We start from the raw sequence: 21,985 nt of genomic DNA, 5'->3' as shown, positions 1-21,985 counted from the left end.
TCAGTTTCCTTAAGACTGCAATCCTAACACCACACAGCTGAGAAGAAGCCCCACTGAATTCAATAGGACTTGCTTGAGTAGGTATGGTTGGGGTTGTGCTGGCTGACTGGGCCGAACCCACCTGCTTGTATGGTATGTTTGTCTCTGTCATTATTAACTTTCAGGAGGAAGTTGAAAACATTCCTGTTCAGCCAGGCATTTGGTGGCTGGAGAATACTGTGCCTGCCAACCCCATCATTGGATAGAAGACCATTTTTATAACTCTTTAATTGTAATTATTCTTGGACTGTTCAGTTTTAAAACTTTTTTACTGTGTTTTTGCTTTTAAATGTTGTATCTGTGTGCTGCCCTGGATCTTATGGCTTCTTCACATCTTAAAACATTTACAGACATTCCAATTAAAGAGTTTCAATGGTAAGTCACTATAAAAAAGTCACTAAGCTAACATCAAGCTTGCGAAATCAGATCTCCACTGATTTAGGGAAGTTGATTTCACACACCCCTACGTCATTGTTCACTCTCTTGCAACATCCCTTAATAGTCTGTTTCTCTGCCTCTCACTCTTACACACGCTTCATATACCACTTTCTCAACCCCACACAGGGCTGTCCTTTTGACTGTTCCATTCGGTCTTTGCTCCACTTCCTACTGTTAACCACCACATTGTCCTTGAATGTTGTTTTTTGGATTATTATTATACTTTTTAAAAGGTTCTGAGGAGTCTTAATGTACATAAATCATTCCATTTCAGCCAAGGAGCCAAGCAAGGGCTAAATTAAACCAACTGAAACTATTAACTCTCATATCTAATAGCCAGCAACATTTAAAACAATGCAGCTTGCAGTTATCTCAAGGTAGGGTGAGGGGTATTTTGGGCCATTTTTGGGGGGTGGGAAGGCAAATTGGCAGACCACAAGCTACCTGTTTTCTGTGTGAATCCTGTTGTCTCTGGTTGACCACAGCCACTCCCTAGCAGAACAGACAAAGCTGGGTTTTGACTTAGCCAGAGACAAGCTCAGAAAACAGGTAGCAAGTAGCCTGTGCTGGTTCAGTTGAGAGATGAAAACTCAGTACAAAACTAAGTTGTATAATAGCTTAATTAGAACCAGCTAATAAATTCTCTGGGGAACTCCATAGCTCCAAACCAATCACTGATTGGTTTTGCAGGAGAGCAAATAGAGACAGTTGTGGGCTATGTATTTAGAACTAGCCAATCTAGCAACAAACCAATAAATAAGATTTCATGTTCTTCAGAACTCTTCTAGTGCAATGTCTATGCCAGGGGTCAGCAAACCTTTTCAGGAGGGGGCTGGTCCACTGTCCCTCAGACCTTGGGGGACGGACCCACCCTCTGCCAAAAGCACCCCCTCTCCCGAAAGGAGCCCCCTGCCAGTCACGCCACAGCCACTGATGCCATGTTTTGTGCGGTGGTAATGTCCTCTGGTTCGACCAGGGGTCTGCGGGGTGCAGAGCCCATTCCAACGGCCTGGGCTGTGGAGGCAGCCTCCCCGCCGCCACCGTTTCCTCCTGCTTGGCTTTTGACCATACGCGGCTGTCTCAGCGGGAAGGAAGGGGTGTTGCCCAGAGGTGTCCGCAGCTTCGGATTGGCTGCAGGAGCTTCCTGCAGCCAATCTGAAGCCACATCAGTGTTGCGGAAGTTAGTCCCCACGTGGTGAGGCCTCTGTGCCGCATCGGTTTAGCATGGGGTGGCAGGGTCAGCATGGTTCGCAGGCCGCATTAACGAGCCCGGTGGGCTGTACCCGGCCCCCAGGCCTTAGTTTGCCGACCCCTGATCTACGCAGAAATAAGTCCCTTGGACTTAATTGGGTTTACTCCTAAATTGGTGTGTATAAGATTACAGCCTTTATCAGTTGTCAAGAAAAATAGAGTGTGAGAGAAAATGCTGGCATAGTGTTGAAGCCGCAAAGTCAGACATTCCATTGCAAGTTCCCATTGTCCATGATACATCTAGACCCCTGGTTGCCAATGTGGGGCACACGACCCACAGGGTGGCAATTTGAGAAGGAATTATTAACAGTTAATGGCCTTTTAGGCTTCCTCCACATGAAAAGGAGTTTACTTTTTGAATGTATGTCATGGGGGGGGGGGGCACCAGGATTTTAGAGATGCTGAGGTGCGTAATGGCCAAAAAAAAGGGGATCCACTGATCTAGACAATGCATGCTCCTGATCTGATTGCACATTCCTAGGTTTAGGTGGACTCTCATTTTCAAGGTGGAAAGTATTCATCTATGTTTTAATTGCAAGGATTGTGTAGACCATGAAATCACTCCAAATAACCAGTAATAATTCACCTGGAGAAAAAAACAGCATTAAAATCTCAAACAAAGAATACGAGGGAAAGCAATAATTTGAGACCAGTTCAGCAACAAATACTTTATTTTAAAAGGAGAACAAGGTTTTCCACCATAAGTCTAGAATTTAGCATTTTTTAAATCAGTTATTACTAGGATGGTGGTGGTGGTATGAAAGCTTAAGTTGTTTATACAGTGGTACCTTGGTTTTCAAACTTAATCTGTTCCGGAAGTCCGTTCCAAAACTAAAGCTTTCCAAAAGCAAGGTGTGCTTTCCCATAGAAAATAATGCAAAATGGATTAATCCGTTTTAGACTTTTAAAAACAACCCCTAAAATAGCAATTTAACATGAATTTTACTATTTAATGAGACCATTGATCCCTAAAATGAAAGCAATAAACAATGTACTGCAGTCAATCAATCAATCAGTCAGTAGCTGAACTGGGTTCCACACAGTCACACACAAAAAAGAGCCACAAAAATGCAAAATCAATAGCAGAAACAGACAGACCTCAGCGTAACACTCAAAACAGCAGTGCGGTTGTGGCTTTCATACAGAGCCCCCGGTCGTTTCACGGACTACAGTGGTACCTTGGGTTACATACGCTTCAGGTTACAAATGCTTCAGGTTACAGACTCTGCTAATCCACAAATAGTAAGAACTTTGCGGCAGCAGCAGGAGGCCCCATTAGCTAAAGTGGTGCTTCAGGTTAAAAACAGTTTCAGGTTAAGAACGGACCTCCAGGATGAATTAAGTTCTTAACCTGAGGTACCCCTGTATTGACCTGTACACCAGTGCTTTATTCTTCCGCTGCCACTAAGCAGGTTTCTTCCGGTGAAATACTGAGTCTCAGTCAGGTTGTAAAGTCAACAACGAAGATTAAAGTTTATTGAAGAGCAAGTTTTAAATATATTCAGAACGGTTTCTGAAATGCGCGCCCTTAACTAGATGTGGCACTACCTCACACTGTCACACTCTTCTCTCTCAGTTCTATCCCTGTCTCTCACTCTAGCTGTCACAACTGCTGTGTTCGTCTTTTACTGGCTTTGTCTGACTCTGACTCCTCTATCTCCCAATGGTAAAACCCCTGGGCTGAGCCTCAAAGCCAGGTAGGCTCCGCCTCTGAGCTTTCTCATTGGTCAATCTACATTAACCACTTCCATCCCCCTGTACAAACAAAATCACAAGGAATGAGCAAAGGCCAGATTAGAAGAAGAAGAAGAAGAGTTTGGATTTGATATCCCGCCTTTCACTCCCTTTAAGGAGTCTCAAAGCGGCTCACATTCTCCTTTCCCTTCCTCCCCCACAACAAACACTCTGTGAGGTGAGTGGGGCTGAGAGACTGTGACTGGCCCAAGGTCACCCAGCAGCTGCATGTGGAGGAGCGGAGACGCGAACCCGGTTACCCAGATTACGCGACTACCGCTCTTAACCACTACACTCAAATCGGAAGTGTAGCACTCAGATAGTCAGCCTAACACTCAAAACGGAGCATGTTTGGCTTCCGAAGAAAGTTCGCAAACCAGAACACTTACTTCCGGGTTTGCAGCATTTGGGTTCCAAGTTGTTTGAGTACCAAAGCGTTTGAGAACCAAGGTACCACTGTATACACAAGCAATGAATAGGATCCCTTCCTTCTGCAACTGGAAGAGGGAATTAACACAGAGACACCTCTTGATTACATGGGGAATTTTGCTAAATGCTGTCGTGCTTTGGTGAGACGCTTGATCTTCTCCTTCAGAGTGTTCCTCACATTGGAAGTATCGTACCTCTCCTGAAGGAGAATGTCAAACTGATCTTTGTTTTGCAAGAGTTGCAGCATTGCATTTTGTAATTTGTCAGCATAATCCTGGAGAACATATGTCCGAATAATCATGGGAATTTGGGTTCCAAGACGGGTTCCTGCGCTCTGCAAACAGAATAAGAGAAATGTTTGGGTTTTTAGACTGATTAACAGACAGACAAAACCAGGAAGGTAGCATTATCAAAAGACTATCATTACAACAGGTCATCCACTTAAACATAGGTCACTGGAAGAAGGCTTAAATCCCTCCCACTAACAATCAATCCAGAGAGGGATAATGGGGCCTTATTTATTTCACAAATTAGTTTGGTTCTCTTTTTTCTGGGCCCAGACAATAGAGCAAATAATTTCTCTCATCATATCCATGCCCCACCCACTTTTTTTTTTTTTTTTTACAATGAGAGCTCTAAGAGATAACCTGATGTATGTGCATGTGTAAGTACTTCTTTATTTAGGTTATTATGTGACATTTATGTTAAGAGCAAGCTGCTCCAAAGCAACAGATTAAAAACTTTAAAACTGAGTTCAGCTCTCCTAAGAGAGGAGCGGGAAGGTGGTGGAAGGCTATATCAGCCCAGGAGAAAAACTATTCAGATCAAAGTTTTGGATACTCTGTTTCTTTATTTTACTACTAGAGTTGTTCCGTGTAGTAATGGGAGATTGAGGTGTTAAAAAAAGAAGTTGAAACTCACTTTGAAGTAAGCGTTCAAGTGGTAAGTCATTTCCTCCATGGAGCATAGCTTTGCAGGAACTACAACTGATCCTGTAGATGCATTTTCAACACCTTTCGTTCTAATACCACTTAAATCTTCACTATAAATACTGTCCTGGGAGTACACTATTTGTTCCATTTTAAACTGAGTATTGATCATGGATACCGCAGCCTCTTCTTGCTTCAGTTTTATATCTTCAATATTGATCTGCATGACAAAAGATATTATCTTTTGTTGTTCCACAGTAATTCATTATGAGAACCCCTACACTCAGTGTTCCCAAGTATAATCAGTAAGGCTCAGAAAATAACACTTAAAACTGCTTTACCAATATAGGTCATTAGTCCATTTCACCCACCACCCTGAATGACAGTTCCAGTGTCTCAGGCAAAGGTGTTATCAGAGATTTTTAAAAACTGGACCCTTCCGCAAGCCTTGATGGGTAGCATTGTGTAGATAAATAAGGTAGGGTGTTACAAAGCACTTCCATGCGAGCTGGGAAAGGTACAAATATTTGAAATGCATGAACTCTGTAGGAAAATGGTTGCTTATGCATAAGCGCATGGGCAGAAGTTTCTTACAGGGCAAAGCAAGATGCTGCTTAAAAGCATGGACAACGCGTGATCAGTCCATGCTATTTAGTGATTGGTCCACGTAACATGGTCTGAGAGAGGCGTGATGTACTGTGCTTTCTTTGTTTGCTTCTGATACATTGTTGTATCATTTTGCTGAACACTACAATAAAGGCGGGCAGCAGCTTTGGAGGCTGTGCGAGATCCCTTCAAAATCCATCTTGGTGTGTGAGATCCTTTCAAGCTAACCTGGTGAGAGACTGTCTCATTCCAAAAAGACGAGCAGGCCTCGTCAGAACTCCACAATTGATGGTAGAAGAACAGTTACATTTTGAGAGAACCACAGAATACCATCTTGCACAGAAATATCAGTGGATAATATTTCCACTTTAAAAATATAAAGCTACCATTGTGTCAAGAGCGAGCCAGCAGTAAATCATACTGTGCAAGTTAGGGTTAAGTCTTTAGCAGCAAGCACACTATCTGCAAAGGAGCGTCGGGCCTAAAAAGCGCAACTCATCTCTGGTAGGTCTTGCCCCCATAAAGCAGTTGCTGAGACTGAAGGTCCCCACCTCCCCACAGATAAGTCCCCCCCCCCTCTCCAGGGTTTTTTTTCCCCCCAAGCAAGAGACTGCATCTACACCTCACTAATCTCTCCTTGGCTCTTTTCATACTTCTTCTGGTTCTGGGAGACAAGCAGGGAAGGGAGTTTGTCACAGCAGGAAGGAGAGACACCTTCTCCAGCCAGACTCATCTCTGCCTCTTGGCCTCCTCCCCTGCTTCAGCGTCTGCCTCTGATTCTGGACTTCCCTCTGCCACAGACTCTCCCAGCTCACTATGCCCTGTTCCCTCTTCAGTTTCTGACACCTCAGTCTTCTCCCTCTGATGGCTCATCCTTGTCCCACCACCACTCCCTGGCCTCTGAGCAACCAGTCCATGACGCATGGGCTCTCGTCAGCAGAGTAGCCCCATCCCTGCATCATATCATCTCCTTCATATATATTAGGTGGGGCAAGGAAGTAGTTAAAATTAAGTCAAACTATTTATTTATTTTTTAAATCTAGGATCAAGGCAGGACCTTTACATACCTGGGGGCAGAGCTCACATAAAACACTCATCATCTGAAGTGGGAGTCAGGGGGAGACCTTTTCAGAAAGATGGGCCAGGTCTAAATTTTCTGCCCACCTGTCAATCACCTGACTTCATAGTGATATCACGAGAAACTGTGCTTTAAAGCCCTGATTGTCAGCAAGCACACTAGAGCCATCCTGGTTGTATGGATTCATTAGAGGGTTCCATGTCTGCCTTTTGTCTAACAATCATGGTTATAACTAAATACATCACTTCTTACCTGAGCAGCTCTCAGAAGATTGTAGAAAGCACCAAAGTGTTGGGAGGCAGTTTGAATAAAATTTTCCCACACAAGTTCTAGAAAACGGGGAGAACCATTTAAAGGCACAAAATCTTAAGAGAAAAATTGTGGCTAAAATTCCTAAGCAACTGGCCAAAGTAAATAATATACTGTCCTGTGTATTGTTGGAAAAAACTGGGGCCCTGGGCTTGTGTCTTTACACACCTTCACCTCTACCAACACACACACATAGGGGTGCCAACACTATTTATGGGCAGGAGGCTGAGCCCCCCCAATAGTTAGGGGGCCGCCGTCCCCCACCACTGCTGGGCAAGACTGGCCTGCTGCCCCCACCCCACATGTGGGGAGCAAGTCAGCGCCCCTGCACACACATGTGTTCACATCAGTTAAATTGTGCAACATGTCAGAAAAGAATGACCACTCTTGCTATTGTGTCTACCGTTAACCCAACCTTCTACTCAGAGGCATGCATGCAGATTAGAGTGCTTGTGTGTGTACAATATGCTGAGAAAGACAGAGAGACTGGGAAAATCAAGTAAACAATATTAATGGGAATTGCTTCCTAGGAAGTATTTTGTTAGAATTAGGATCAGAATGATCAACTGACAGAAGACATGTAAGATTGTGGCATAATAATCAATTATTGTGGCATAATAATCAATTATTACTGTGCTCAATCTCATATATATATATATATATATATGCTTTCGTAGATTTTCACATATATATATGATATGCATATATATATGCAGGTTTTGGTGTCCTCGGGTGTCTTCCCGTGTAAAAGTTGGGGTGTCTAGGCGACGTTTCGACGAGGTCTCACTCGTCATCTTCAGGCTGGTGCTTTCGGCTTCTTGTTACTGGAACAGAGCAGGATCTCAGTGTTTGAGTTCCTATAAATACTGTTGAGGAGGTGTGGTGTATAGCCTCCAATGTTCTGGGCAGAGAGGAGGTTCCCAGGCTAGTGTGCCTTTTCTTCTTTTGTTCCTTAATTACTTGAGGGATATCTTGAGTGATTTCTTGAGTGATTTCCTGAATCCCACTTAGGTGGGTCATTAGGTGTGGATTAGTTGCTAAAGCCTTCGTGTCTTGAACTCTTGAACTTTGTGAAGAGTTTTTCTGAGAAGATGGCTGTACTGCACTTGGTTGTGCTCTGGCTTGGCTTCGTGTATAGGGGCGAGCTGTGGTTTTGTGGCCTGTGCCAGCCAGATCTGTGTAGGGATTGCAGGGGGGTGCAGCATCCGGAGGTGCCACCCTGGTTTGGCTACTGGATGGTGTCTGTAATTTATCTGTGTAATTAAGGAACAAAAGAAGAAAAGGCACACTAGCCTGGGAACCTCCTCTCTGCCCAGAACATTGGAGGCTATACACCACACCTCCTCAACAGTATTTATAGGAACTCAAACACTGAGATCCTGCTCTGTTCCAGTAACAAGAAGCCGAAAGCACCAGCCTGAAGATGACGAGTGAGACCTCGTCGAAACGTCGCCTAGACACCCCAACTTTTACACGGGAAGACACCCGAGGACACCAAAACCTGCATTCCTGTACCCGTGAAAATCTACGAAAGCATATATATATATATATATATTCTTTCCTTTCAAGGCCAATATATGCTAAGCAATATGCAGATATAAAAAAGGACACAAGTCATGAAGATCATTGGGTTAAATTGTGTATGCAAATAAATTATGAGCTGTTACTGACTTTCACAAAGCCAATTAAACATTTAGGCTGCGATTCTATACCTAATTACCTGGTATAAAATTTAGTGACATTTACTTTTGAGTGGACATGCATAAGATTGCACTATAGAAGGTAGTGCTCTTAACAGAGAATAATTTGTTTTTCTGCAAGTGACTTTTAAAGTGTTTTGATTACCCTGCATTTGTCAATCAAAATATTCACAATACTTATGTGTATTAAAATTAAAAAACTATTCTGTTTTAAAACTGCTATTTCTATATTAACAGTACGTCAACAACATTCAGAAATGATATATTCCAGACTAAATTATATTCCTAAAATCACACATGAAATCCTTTACATAAACCAGATATTAGAAACAGAAACCATGTTGCTACTGTAAAACGTACCTGCTACATCCGCCAACATTTCAACAGCTGGCGATTTCAGCATCATAATTTGTCGTCTGACAATGGTCTCAAAGGTCTTGTAATTAATAAACCCTGGGAGTTCTTTACCACGATATATATTTTCATAGCTGTGAACTTCATCTTTCATAGTATCTGTTACTGCAACATTGAAAAAATTGCATTAAGTAATCACCCTCAGCTTTCGAGGCTCCAGTACTGATGAAGTTAATAATCATGGCTACTCCATGAATTATAGAACACACATTTTTTTAACCTGCTCTTTTCTGCAAGTTTGATATTGGAAGACGTCTATCTCAAAAGCAAAATAAAAATGGGCTGCATGCACAGGTAAACAAATATCTGTGACAATGCCCAAAATGAACCACAGGTTTCTGGAATTCAGAGATGATAGGGACAACAGCACATAATGTGCATATATCCCATTAAGTACCGCACCCACCCACAAGTGTGGCTAGGAAATACTGAGATCAGAGTTCAACTGAAAATGCTCATGTGTGAACAAACATGCACAAAAGTGCATATGGGAAAAATGGGTCTGTGCAAACTACATGCACGCTATCACTCTGACGTGTACCCAGCCTGCATGAGAATTCAGGTTAAAACTGGGTGTTCACTTGCAGGGAAAAAAATAAGAAATTTGAAACAGTTTACCATTTAGTGCATTGCTGTTGATCTCCTCTTGCCATTGATTAAAGATATTTCGCACTTTTGTGAACAATCTTGTTTCTTTCAAATCCATTAAATCCTCTCCTTGTACATTATTTAAGATGTCTTGATTAAAAAGCTTGATTTTCTGTAAAAAGTATATATATATATATATATATATATATATATATATATATATATAAAATAATATTTATATATAAATTCAGTCTGTCCAGCTACAATGTACATCTTTTGAAAAAGAATTGATTATCCAGAAAGCATCAAGACTCGCCACCAAGCATTACATGCAAATGAGGTTTTACATAGGATAGGAGATGAGGTGAGGATAATTTCTCTCTGAAATGAGAATAGATTGTGGAAAGAATGAAGAAACCAAAATGCTGGAGCCATGTCAAGCCATTAAAAGGACCGGGGTGGGGGATGAAGGGACAGCAGAAGACACAGACAGTCAACCCGTTAGGCTTTGAACTTGATGGCTTAAGCTTTATGGCTTATACAAGTGAGCAGAGTACAATAATAAAAGAGAAGTGGATCATGTTCAGGATAGGCACCACCTTTCATATTCCATAGTACCATTCCTAAACCAGCACAAAGAGAATGCTTCCCAAATCACATGCAAATAAGCTTTACAATCTTAAAGTGGTTCCCTGATGTTACTTTTCAACAAGTAGCCAATCCTCATCTTAAGTAAAGTATATCCTTCAAATAGATGATATAGGGTGAAGGAGGCATAATATTTAAAGAGAAGCCCACAGCAGAGTCATTACATGACTTTCTACCTGTTTTGCAATGTACATAACTTTCAACTCTCCTAACTATTGTCTGCCTAGACTTAGATTCACTATGCACAAGGTAATAAAAGAGATAATTGATGGGAAAGGATAGCTGATGACGATGGGACCTTCGGGTATAGGGCGGTATAGAAAATTAATTAATTAATTAATCAATCAATTAATTCATTATATAGTGGTACCTCGGGTTACGAACTTAATTCGTTCCGGAGATCCGTTCTTAACCTGAAGCACCACTTTAGCTAATGGGGCCTCCCACTGCCGCTGCGCTGCCAGCACATGATTTCCGTTCTCATCCTGGGGCAAAGTTCGCAACCCGAGGTACTACCTCCGGGTTAGCAGAGTAACCTGAAGTGTATGTAACCCGAAGCATTTGTAGCCCGAGGTACCACTGTGATGACGACGATGATGATGATAATAATAATAATAATGGCCCTTGGAACTTAGTATTGTACCAATGCTTTTGGTCCAATTGAAGCATATGGCTGTCCAATCTTTTAATGCAAAATCACCTCCCATCACCCTTGACCATTAGTCAGGAGTCCAGCAACATCTGGAGAGGGACATGCTCCCCACCCTCTGTTTTTCACCGGATGGTTGTTGTTTATTTGGTCTTTCATTATCAACATTCTTTTTAAATGTACATTATTGCATTGAAACTTGGAAATGTCTGCCAGAGTTCAAGGCCTAAACCTCTTCTACCAAAATTAGATACTGATATTTAGGTACTTCGTTTTCAGCTTCCTGAGAAACACACATATTAAAAATTTTCAGGCATTCCAGAAATAAAATTGGAAACCCCACATTTATTTACCTGTATGAGGAAAGTCATCTCTTCTGTGTTTTCAGGCACATCTTGACCACATTTTTTCAGCTCTGCATTTGTTACCTCTAGCTTTTCCTTAATTTGTTTTTGCAAAGTTGGCAATGTTTTCTGAAAGACAGACATGCACCAAGAAGGAAAGTATTCAGTCTCAGAATGTTTCAACACCTCTTCAGAGTGAATTCACAGAATCATTCACAGAATCTGACACTTGACTGAGATAAATGCTATTGCAGCTGCTTAACACTGGTGGTGAAACATAGAAGCCACCAACTTCTTTGTATTTGGAACACACCAAAGCATGCCAGAAGGTCTTATTCACAACCCTATAATCAGAATGTATTTAGACAACCAAGATATGTGTGTGTGTGTGTGTGTGTGTGTGTAATACACATATAGTTTTTCTTTAGAGAAATGGAGATCATTGGACTTCTGATACATGCATTTGCATACAACATATAGTTGTGCCCTGGGACTAAAAATGACATGTCACATGTCCAACGACATGTAGTTTTCCTCTGCTGGTATTTTTTTTACAGTATAAATCTTGAATTGAAAGCAGAAGGTGCTATTTAACTCTTTCCCCTCCAGCCATTTTCCCACTCTTTTTTTAAAGCAAAAAATTGTCAATAGAAGTCAAAGATTGAAAACAATTTTTCTTTTTCTTTAAAAAAAATGAAATATAAATAAAATCAATCATTAAAAATATACATTATGTACTAAAATTACAGATTAAAATACATATTAACTTACATGTTTGGACAGGCTTTCCTAAACATGTAAGTTTTTTGTGGACATTAAAAATAGATACAGAGCAAATGCTTCCCAGCAAAGACAAGGTAAATACAATTATTTCAAAGCACTGACAAATTTAGTTATTCAAATGAATCAGTATTCTCTTACGCTAATGTGCTCTATCAGCTCCTGTGTAAGCCTTTCTGCCAAAAGTGGGATGGTAGCTCTGCCTTCCTCCAAAAGAGATCTAGCAGGAAACAAGAGTGAGTAATTAAATTTAAAAGTATGACACAAGTATAATCCAGATAAACAGGCAGGCAGGCAGGCCCCAATATTCAATCAAATGGGGCTGGTTTAAACAATCTTTGGAGTGATCAGACTCAGTGTGTGGAGTACTGCAGGCTGAAGTGTCCAACAGATGCTTGCATTGGTTGCATACGTTCACTTAATTTGGCATTATATTTCAACCAACAAAGACCACAACGAATGGATTTTTCTTTCTTTCTTTTTAAAAATAAGCCTACCTGAAAAAATCGTGCTCTTCGAAAAATTCTCTCTCTTTCTCAATTGCATCTCCCAAAGTCACTTTGTCGTTGATGTCACTTTGCCCACGACACTTAACGATCATATATCCTTTTCTCAGGGGGACTCTTTGATTCCGGATTATGTCGACCACCTCTACCTCTGTTCCCTTGTCGACCAAGTCAGGCTTGGTCAGGATGCCTGTGAAATAATAGATGCATAGGAAGAAAAGTATCTTATTTTAGGTGGTTTATTTTGAGAAAAGGTAGTACATATTCTGAATCAAGTCACCTTTGAACCCATGGGACCTGTATGGGAAAAGTGTGTCTCTGAACCTCCTTACCACTGTGAAATTATGGTGACTGTCCACATTTTTGGGATTAGGAAACAGAGGACTTCAAAGTGAGAGCATGTGCGTTTGAGGCCTGCCTACCAAAGATGACTTAAGAGGACAGACCATTTTCTTCTCCTATATCTCAAGTATTTATTGGGGGGGGGGGCGATTTTCTTTCTCACAAAACAGTTTTAGAATGTTCACATGGAACACTCAAACAAGAAGATTTCAGAACAGCTTCACTAGCCTGTTGCCATTCAGACTTCCAAGTCCTACCATCTCTGACTATTGGGCAGTCTGATGGTCGCTGAAACAGACTGCAGAATGCCAGACCAGCTGAATCAGATGAGCTGTGGAACCAATAGGAAGGCAGCTGGCCCAATACAAGTACTATATTGGGTTTGGCTCCCCAGTCTGTGTAATCTGTCAGTGCCTGATATGCAGATTTCTGCTGCCTCAGCATGCCTGCTGTCTGGAGCCTGACCTATGGTCTTGGACCATGTTACCAGCCTCTGCTCCTTTGGACCCACAATTGCTGCCCTTGACCCACACCGATTCTGGACCACACTGCTTGATGCTGAGTCCATCCTTCCCACCCAACCCCCAATATTCTTCTATTTCTCTGTACAGATGTGCAGTTCACAACAGCAAAGAGCCGCAACAGAATCAGCCAGAAGAATTCAGCCTGCAGGTCTAGAATATTCACAGAATATACAGCTGATAAGTCACCATTTGAGTAAATACAGCAGAAAGAGGGTTGATTTGAGGGCTAACACAAAATCATGGTAAAAACTGATTAGATGCTTGGCGAAATGATGCTTGGCAAAATGTTAAGAAGTGAATAGGCTACAGTAAGACCTCTAAATAAAATTCTGAATGACGCAAATCAAACAGGGTGGTAGGATTCCTGCAGTGATAACTTGTCCTCCCCGTAGTTAAAAACACCACCATCACTTTTTAAAGTGTTTATTTAACTTACCAAGTGTTCTCTCCCCCGTGGGATCTACTTCTTGAGCCATTTTCAGTGCCTCCGTTGTTGCAATGTCTACATTACTTGGCACCACTACCAAATTGATGGTTTCTTGTTTGTTAATATACTTCTTAATTAACTTTATTATCTGTAACAAAATTCAGACAATAAGAGCTGTGTTATATGGCACCTTATAAAATGAGTAAATACAGCCAACCAAAATTTTGTACAAAACTGGAACAATACAAGAATCTGTTGTGCCAAAGCAGTGGATTTATTAACATAACTGCTGTATTGAACTAATCAAGGAATTGGAAGTGATCAGCATTGTTGTACTTTAACACCCATCAGCCCCAACCAGCATGGGATGATGGGAGTCTGAGTCCAGCAACATCAGGTTTCCTACTGCTGTGTTACAGTGTTATTTATATTCCAATGTCTACCAAGGATTTCAATGCAATTTACAAACAATTACAAAAATTAAAACAACAGATAAAGCAAACAAAGCAAGCAGCAAATAAAAAACTGCTAGTATTTTTTTTAACTGTGGTAGAAAATGTTTAAAAATATATCAATGGTGGTACGAGGCATGCCTTCCAGCCAGTGTTCACCCAAGCTCCTGACAACTGTGTCACTGATGCTTACCTGGATGGAGAGTGCAAGTGCACCAGCAGAAGTGCCAGATTGGTTTTGCTAGTGTGTTTCAACCTTCCTGACCTCCCCACCACCTCACCTCTCTCTTTCCTGTAAGCAGCTCTCAGGAGGTCAGAGGAGCACCAGTGCTCCACCATGCCACCCACTTCTGCCCCTAGGATTCCATAACTGGAGCACCACCAATAAAATCCCTTCTCCCTTGTAGATGCAAGCCTTACCTCCAATGGCATCATACCTTTAGCATGTGGGCACTCCCATACCTTGCTGTATCCACCCAATTCATTTTCAGGATCCTACCAGTTCTGAAAACAATCTTCTTTTTACCTGCTGTCCAATGTCTTTTGGCTGATCACCCACAGCCACTCTTGCAATTCCTGGCAGGTCAATCAGAGTCAGGTCCGGAACATCTGAGGAGCTGATTTCCAGGCTAATTAATTCTGAGCTAATGCCTGATCCTGAGCCAGCCATTGCATTCTGGGCTGTATTATAGGAGGAAAAACAAAGTACAGTGTGACCTCAGGTTACAGACACTTCAGGTTACAGATGCTTCAGGTTACAGACTCCGCTAACCCGGAAGTAGTACCTCGGGTTAAGAACTTTGCTTCAGGATGAGAACAGAAATCGCGCGGCAGCAGCGGGAGGCCCTATAAGCTAAAGTGGTACCTCAGGTTAAGAACAGTTTCGGGTTAAGAACGGACCTCCACAACGAATTAAATTCTTAACCCAAGGTACCACTGTAACAGTACAGGAATATTGTGGGAAAATCTCTTCCTACAGACCAAAAAGTGAACACTTCAGCAGAAATGTGTTCTTCTATAATAGACTAGGCATAAAAGGAAACTAATTACAAAGACAAGCATTTGGAATTTCTGCTTGGTGCAAAGGAAGACACTAAAAACCATCACAGAAAAACTCCTTATGTATAGCCCAACCCTAGTAACAATTTAATATCTGTTTGGCTGCCCACTAGAGGATATACAAAAAAGTAATTTAGATAGCAATTCTATGTGCATCGATGTGCAAACTAGCTCTCCTGAACAGTGAGACGTGCTTCTGTGTTAACATCTATAGGATTGCACTGTCAGCGACAGTTACCTCTAATGATTTGTTCTTCCACTTGTCTCGAGCTATTCATTTCTTCCACTGTGTTCAGATATGAAATTTTCCCTTTCCATTCCTTCGTGTTGTGTGTTTTCTTCAGCTTGAGCTCTAAGGGGCATCTTGTAACAATACCTGTAAAGTGAAAAAGCAAGCATGAAGGAATGGAAGATGACAGGGAAGGGCAAAGGGAGCCCTACTCTATCTTGAATGTCACCAAAACATGGGTGGGCCAAGGAAAGACTGGTTGTATCAGCAGGTAGAACACTTAGAATGCAAGAGCCCTGTTGGCTCAGGCCAAAGGCCCATCTAATCCAGCATCCAGCGCTCACAGTGGCCTACCAGATGCCCATGGGAAGACTGTAAGCAGAACCTGCGTGTAACAGCCCTCTCCCTACTTGTGATTCTCAGTAACTGCTATTCAGAGGCATACTGCCACCGACAGCAGACATAGCCCATAACATTACAACACTACTGAAGTCTTTAGACACAAAGAAAGTGCCATGATCAGTATAGTTGGGTCTTTGCATCCTTCAAATGGCAGAAAGAAAGAAAGAAGGAAGGAAGGAAGGACGGAAGGAAGGAAGGAAGGAAGGGAAAGAAAGCTGTTTAGTCATAGGGAGAGTAATATCCTGTGCATTACAAAATATTTCCCAAGACACCTATAACAGATAGCAACCAAAAGGGGAGGATAGATACCAAGCAATATAAAACTATTAACTGATGAAAAAGACTAATAAAAAGTATTAAACCAATTTCATGGGAATGAAAGTTACTTAAAGGGCTCAGAAAAAATAAAAAGTCCTCCCAAAGTAGCAAAAGAGTTGCCAGGTGAATCTCCCCAAGGAAAAGCATGTCATAAACTGGGTGCCACCACCAAGAAAGCCCTCTCTTTAAAAAAATAAATATTTTTAAAAAATATTTCTTATGTTTACAAAAATACATGCATTGTCTCTTTTTTCAGGTTGCATTTAGAACCACCTCCCTTTACACCAGATGGTGGGAGCCCCAGATGGTGGGATAGACTCTGAAGACAATCTTAATATAGAGGTTGATGATTGCATCACATTGACTCATGGAGAAAAAAGAGGAAAAGCAGGGGGTGGGGGATTCTCACCACTGCCCCTTGGAAGAGAGACTCCAGAAAGAGCTTCCAGAACTGAGCTTTTCCCTGAGCTTTGATCTCCAATCACAGCAATTGCTGGCAATGCCAAGTCCTTCTCCACTCCGAGGGTTCTCAGAGAATCAATAAGGTCAATACATGGACGGACTTTCTCTTCATACTGGGTGCTCAGGACACCTGTACTCTGAAAGAAAAACAAAACAAAAGGGCACCTGTGACCAGAACTAGAATTAGTTATCAAGTCCAATAAACCATTTTTACCAATAAATGTTAGTGATGTGGAGCAGCAACTGTTTTCTTAAGTGTAAGCTTCTCAGGTCCCTTCCACCTGCTCATATTTGCACATACCTGCAATAATATATGGGTACTTCCTACACATCCTTATCAGGGGCATCACTATAAGGAGAGGCAAGCTGGAGCAAGCCAAAGGCTCAGCTAGTCCAGCATCTTCTTCTCATAGTGGCCAACCAGTTGCCTATAGGAAACTCGCAAGCATAACTTGAGAGCAACTGTGCTCTCTCTGCTTGTGATTCCCAGAATCTGGAATACAGAGACATACTGCGTCTGACAGTGGAGATAGAACTTAGCCATCAAGATAGCCTGTTCCTCCAAAATTTTGTCTAATCCTCTTTCAAATCCATCCAAGTTAGTGACCTATCACCACATCTTGTGGGAGTGAACTCCAAAGATTAACTATGTGTTGTTTGAAGAAATACTACCTTTGGTCTGCCCGGAATCTTCCAAAATTCAGCTTTATTGGATAACCTTCCCACCCCATGCCCCAGGCTCTAGCATTATAAGAGGGATGATTCAAACCTTAAATATGAATGGTTTCCTTGCACCCAGAATCCTTATTGGGGTATCGAGGTCTGCATCATAGTATTTAAGAGGTATCCCACGAAATTAAAAAATAATTTGCCCTTACAGTTGTTGATTCATAGCTGTGCATTTCTGATAGTACCTCTGTAAGTTTACTCTTCAGTGGAGAGGAGTCATTTTCCGTTTCACATTTGACCGACATGTTGCTCCCTCGGAATTAAAATATTTTCGTAGATTGGAAAATCAGTTTGCCTGGTCTTAGGAAGAAAAAATATTTTGATTTTATTCTGATGTGCAGGCTGCTTCTGAGAGAAATTCTAAGGCCGGTATCTTTGGTGGAAGTAAATTGCTCTTGAACTATTAAAGCCTGAGCCACCCCTTCTCCCACACCAGACTCAGTGGTTTGTATTTCCCGTTGGAAAACGATCCATGATAGCAAAGTTAAAACAGAATACACTGGTACCTCGGGTTAAGTACTTAATTCGTTCTGGAGGCCCGTACTTAACCTGAAACTGTTCTTAACCTGAAGCACCACTTTAGCTAATGGGGCCTCCTGCTGCTGCCGCACCACCGGCACAATTTCTGTTCTCATCCTGAAGCAAAGTTCTTAACCTGAAGCACTATTTCTGGGTTAGCGGAGTCTGTACCCTAAGCGTATGTAACCTGAAGTGTATGTAACCCAAGGTACCACTGAATATATATAAGCTTGTTACATATCTCTTGGGGTTTTGGGGGGATATATTTTAAAGAACCATGAAGACTGGTAGTAAGTTTACTGGCCTCCCATTCAAAATAATGAGTCAGACACTCAGCGATCCATACAAAAAAGTTAAAGGGTGCCACTGAACTGCATGATGCCCTAAGTATTTGCAAAGCAAATCCCTAGCTATTGACTCTACATTGGTGTCAATCCTTATCCCCCTCCCCATCCAAGGCTCCTAGCATTAGCCATACCTCCCTGATCTACCCAGTCAGAATTGGGCTACACCATTCCTGAAAACCGAAATACTGTACTATTGCATGCACCCCAATACCTGAGCAGCAAGAGAGTCCACATGTACCTGCAGTATCCCAGGGTTTGGCTTCCTTAGAATGAAGTTCTGTAGAGCCTGTGCTGTCATTAGTCTATATGGTTTTCTTTACAACCTAAGTTGCTTTTCTACACACAACCTAAGAAGGGACTGGAGCAGCATTAGCCCTCAACAAGTTCTTGCTTCCCCATTAGGTTTCCAGGGAAGCCTCAAGCCACAACGCAGAGGTCAGCATAGAGCAAGACAGCATCTCCAGCTTCCAGGTCACTCACACACAGCCCCCCTGCACCCTCTGGCTGACTGTTCCTCTTCCTAGGATGAGGTGGGGACAAGCTCACCCATTCATCTCTATGGCAACAGTGCTCACTCTTCAAGATGCAGATGATGGGTATTTGGCTAGGGCAATTACCTTGACAAAGGAAGTAGTTTGACTGGTTCAGCAAGTTTCCTTTTATAGATGTTAAAGGTAAAGGGACCTCTGACCATTAGGTCCAGTCATGGCCGACTCTGGGGTTGCGGCACTCATCTCGCTTTATTGGCCGAGGGAGCCGGTGTACTGCTTCTGGGTCATGTGTCCAGCATGACTAAGCCGCTTCTGGTGAACCAGAGCAGCACACAGAAATGCTGTTTACCTTCCTGCCAGAGCAGTACCTATTTATCTACTTGCACTTTGACGTGCTTTCGAACTGCTGGGTTTGCAGGAGCAGGGACTGAGCAAAGGGAGCTCACCCTGTCACGGGATTCAAACCACCAAACTTCTGATTGGCAAGTCCTAGGCTCTGTGGTTTAACCCACAGCACCACCCACATCCCCTTATAGATGTTACGTTCTCATAAACTGGACTGCAGCTTTCAAAGAGATCCCTGGGTATCATCCATACTGACCCCCCCAAATATTTAGCAATATATAATTCAATGCCACATAAGAATCTATTTGTAAATTAAGAATGCATTTAGCTTTGACATGCCAAAAACAAGTTTCCCAAACCACTGAATTCAATTTGGCATGGAAATTGTAACCCAACAACTTTTGGAGGACACCACGCTAGCTACCCTTGAATGGGGCAGTGAACAACATTCCCTCTTCCCCCTCCTACCCAGTGAGACTCCTCTGCTTGCAGACATTTAATCCACCCTGTGAGGTCATTACTTTCCAGGCTCTCCCTTCCCGTTCCCCAAATGGAAATCCTGCCTGCAGGCTGATTATTCTATGGAAGGATTCTTACCTCTTCTCTGGGAGCAAATGCTGCTTTCCTGATGCTCTTGTTTCTATTGTGTCAGCATCAGCTCCGCCTTTTCTGTTCAGGGAAATCGCAACTTAAAAAGGCATCTAACCAATGGCATTATCCCACACCAAAAGCAATTTCGCAAGGGTGCCAACAGTGTGTCAGTTTTCCTCGCTGTAGAACACAGAAAGGAAACCGCAAATGATGCTGTCTCATGACGAGGAAACGAAACTTCATTCAGATCCCTGAACTGGTTGCATCTGAAACTGCTCAGCATCACACTAGACTGAGCAGCCATCTACTCCTTTTGCATTTTATAATGCACTAGTGCTGTAATGATTACACATTTGTTTAGCACTATGTTCTGATTTTCCAATACTCCGCTCCCATTAAAAACAAAACAAAATTACCGTAACACAAACAGCTGAAATCTAGGAAACAAGTTGCAGTATAAATAAAATGCTAACAACAGGATTCTGACTTTATTGAGAGTTTTAATAGTGCATTACTTGAGTGATCCTTTCAACAATGTTGCAGATTCCAAAGTAACAGGAGTCCAGCACACTGGTGACATAAAATTAGTGGTAGGGGCGAGTGGGTAACAGGGGAAGCCATGGGCAGAATAAGAGTTTGTCCTTTATAATGCAAATCATGCCTCTCTGAGGGACTTTATGGAGGGACAGGGCTTTGTTACACTTGTGACATGAAGTATTTGGCCATTAGACGTCCATCAATAATGGCACAGGCAAGATTGAACCAAGAACTGCCTTGGAAACAACTCAGTTACTGTGCTTCTCTGGCTCTCAGTAAGAAGTATACTTAAAAGCTCACTAGAACCAGAAAAGCTGTTCACTGACATCTAATAGCCTACAAGCTCAGGATATGTGGAACCTTGAGCAGACAGCATGTTCTATATTTGGAGCAAACACGGAAAAAGCCCTGTATGTACTACAACAGGTCCAAATCCGTTGTCAAGCCATCTCTTGATAATTATAAAGGATAATTGGATTCATATGTATAGACGCAGTCCCTAAAATATGCTTAATTCCAACCCGTTCAGGGTTTTGATGCCAGCATTTTGAATTGGGTCCAAAAGCGAATTGGAGTCAGTAGAGTCTGCAAATAATAAGATGACTATGCTCTCATCTTTCCACTCCTGACAGGAGATGGAATCGTAGAGTTGCAAGGGACCACAAGAGTCATCTAGTCCAATTCCCTGCAATGTACAAATCTTTTGCCCGATGTGGGGATCAAACCCATGACCTGGTGTGTGTATGTGTATGTGTGGCATGTCCACTCAGCCAGTGATCAGATAATAGCCCACACTGCAATCAGCATGAACACTCTCATACCAGCAGGCGGATACCTCACAAGACAATGTGATGCAGGCAAAAAACATCTGTACAGACACAAACACACCTGCTGGCTGGGAGAGCAGACCAGGTATCAGCCAGGATGCTACAAACCAGCTCTTCCCTGTTTAGTCCTTTCTGTAGGTCTTCTGCAAGAATAGCCAGCATGGTGACTTCCAGTTGTTGCTGGACTACAACTCCCATCAATCCCACTCCTAACCAGCATGGACAACGTTATGGATGATGGAAACTGTAACCCAACAGGTTCTGGAGGACACCACGTTAGCTACCCTTGAATGGGGCAGTGAACAACATTCCCTCTTCCCCCTACAACCCAGTGAGACTCCTCTGCTTGCAGACATTTAATCCAGTCATTACTTTCCAGGCTCTCCCTTCCCGCTCCCCAAATGGAAATCCACCCTGCAGGCTGATTATACTGTGGATGCTTGGGTTGTGAACATGATCCATGCGGGATGCACGTTGGCAATCTGCAGCGGCATGTCTGTGAACACGCGGGTAGCGATTCTGTGCATGTGTGAACCCCAAAACCCGGAAGTAACCCGTTTCAGTACTTCCGGATTTCGGCAGGTCCGTAACCTGAAAAAACGCAACCTGAAGCGTCTGCAACCCGAGGTATGACTGTCCTGTGGAAGGATTCTGACCTCTTGCTCTGGGGGAAATGCTGCTTGCCTGCTGCTCTTGTTTCTATTGTGTCAGCATCAGCTCCGCCTTTCCTGTTCAGGGAAATCGAAACTTAAAAAGGCATCTAACCAATGGCATTATCCCACACCAAAAGCAATATCGCAAGGGTCCCAACAGTGTGTCAGTTTTCCTCGCTGCAGAACACAGAAAGGAAACTGAAAATAATGCTGTCTCATGACGAGGAAACGAAACTTCATTCAGATCCTTGAACTGGTTCCATCTGAAACAGATCAGCATCACACCAGA

General features: G+C 42.4%; 1 protein-coding gene and 1 long non-coding RNA gene across 2 annotated transcripts; both read right to left on the bottom strand.

The window, feature by feature from the left end:
- Positions 1-2,370: 2,370 nt before the first annotated feature.
- Positions 2,371-3,645, bottom strand: LOC310676692. The gene is made up of 2 exons (XR_014510678.1): positions 2,770-3,645; positions 2,371-2,645 (listed from the first exon to the last, which is right to left on the bottom strand). It is a non-coding gene; the product is annotated as an uncharacterized lncRNA (long non-coding RNA).
- A 114-nt stretch (positions 3,646-3,759) lies between these two features.
- Positions 3,760-21,985, bottom strand: LOC310676690 (interferon-induced GTP-binding protein Mx1-like). Its single transcript, XM_083438802.1, has 14 exons — positions 18,464-21,985; positions 17,572-17,681; positions 16,605-16,794; positions 15,485-15,622; positions 14,714-14,868; positions 13,745-13,883; positions 12,434-12,632; positions 12,078-12,156; positions 11,166-11,285; positions 9,546-9,687; positions 8,874-9,032; positions 6,757-6,833; positions 4,813-5,040; positions 3,760-4,225 (listed from the first exon to the last, which is right to left on the bottom strand). The coding sequence occupies exons 2-14, from the start codon at positions 17,629-17,631 to the stop codon at positions 3,995-3,997; spliced, it is 1,917 nt and encodes a 638-aa protein (XP_083294928.1). The 5' UTR covers positions 17,632-17,681; positions 18,464-21,985; the 3' UTR covers positions 3,760-3,994.

Source organism: Podarcis tiliguerta (assembly GCF_965153285.1).
Source record: "Podarcis tiliguerta genome assembly, chromosome: 4".
Classification (NCBI taxonomy): domain Eukaryota; kingdom Metazoa; phylum Chordata; class Lepidosauria; order Squamata; family Lacertidae; genus Podarcis; species Podarcis tiliguerta.
The sequence above is the reverse complement of the archived record's forward strand: the minus strand, read 5'-3'. Positions and strand labels throughout refer to the sequence as shown.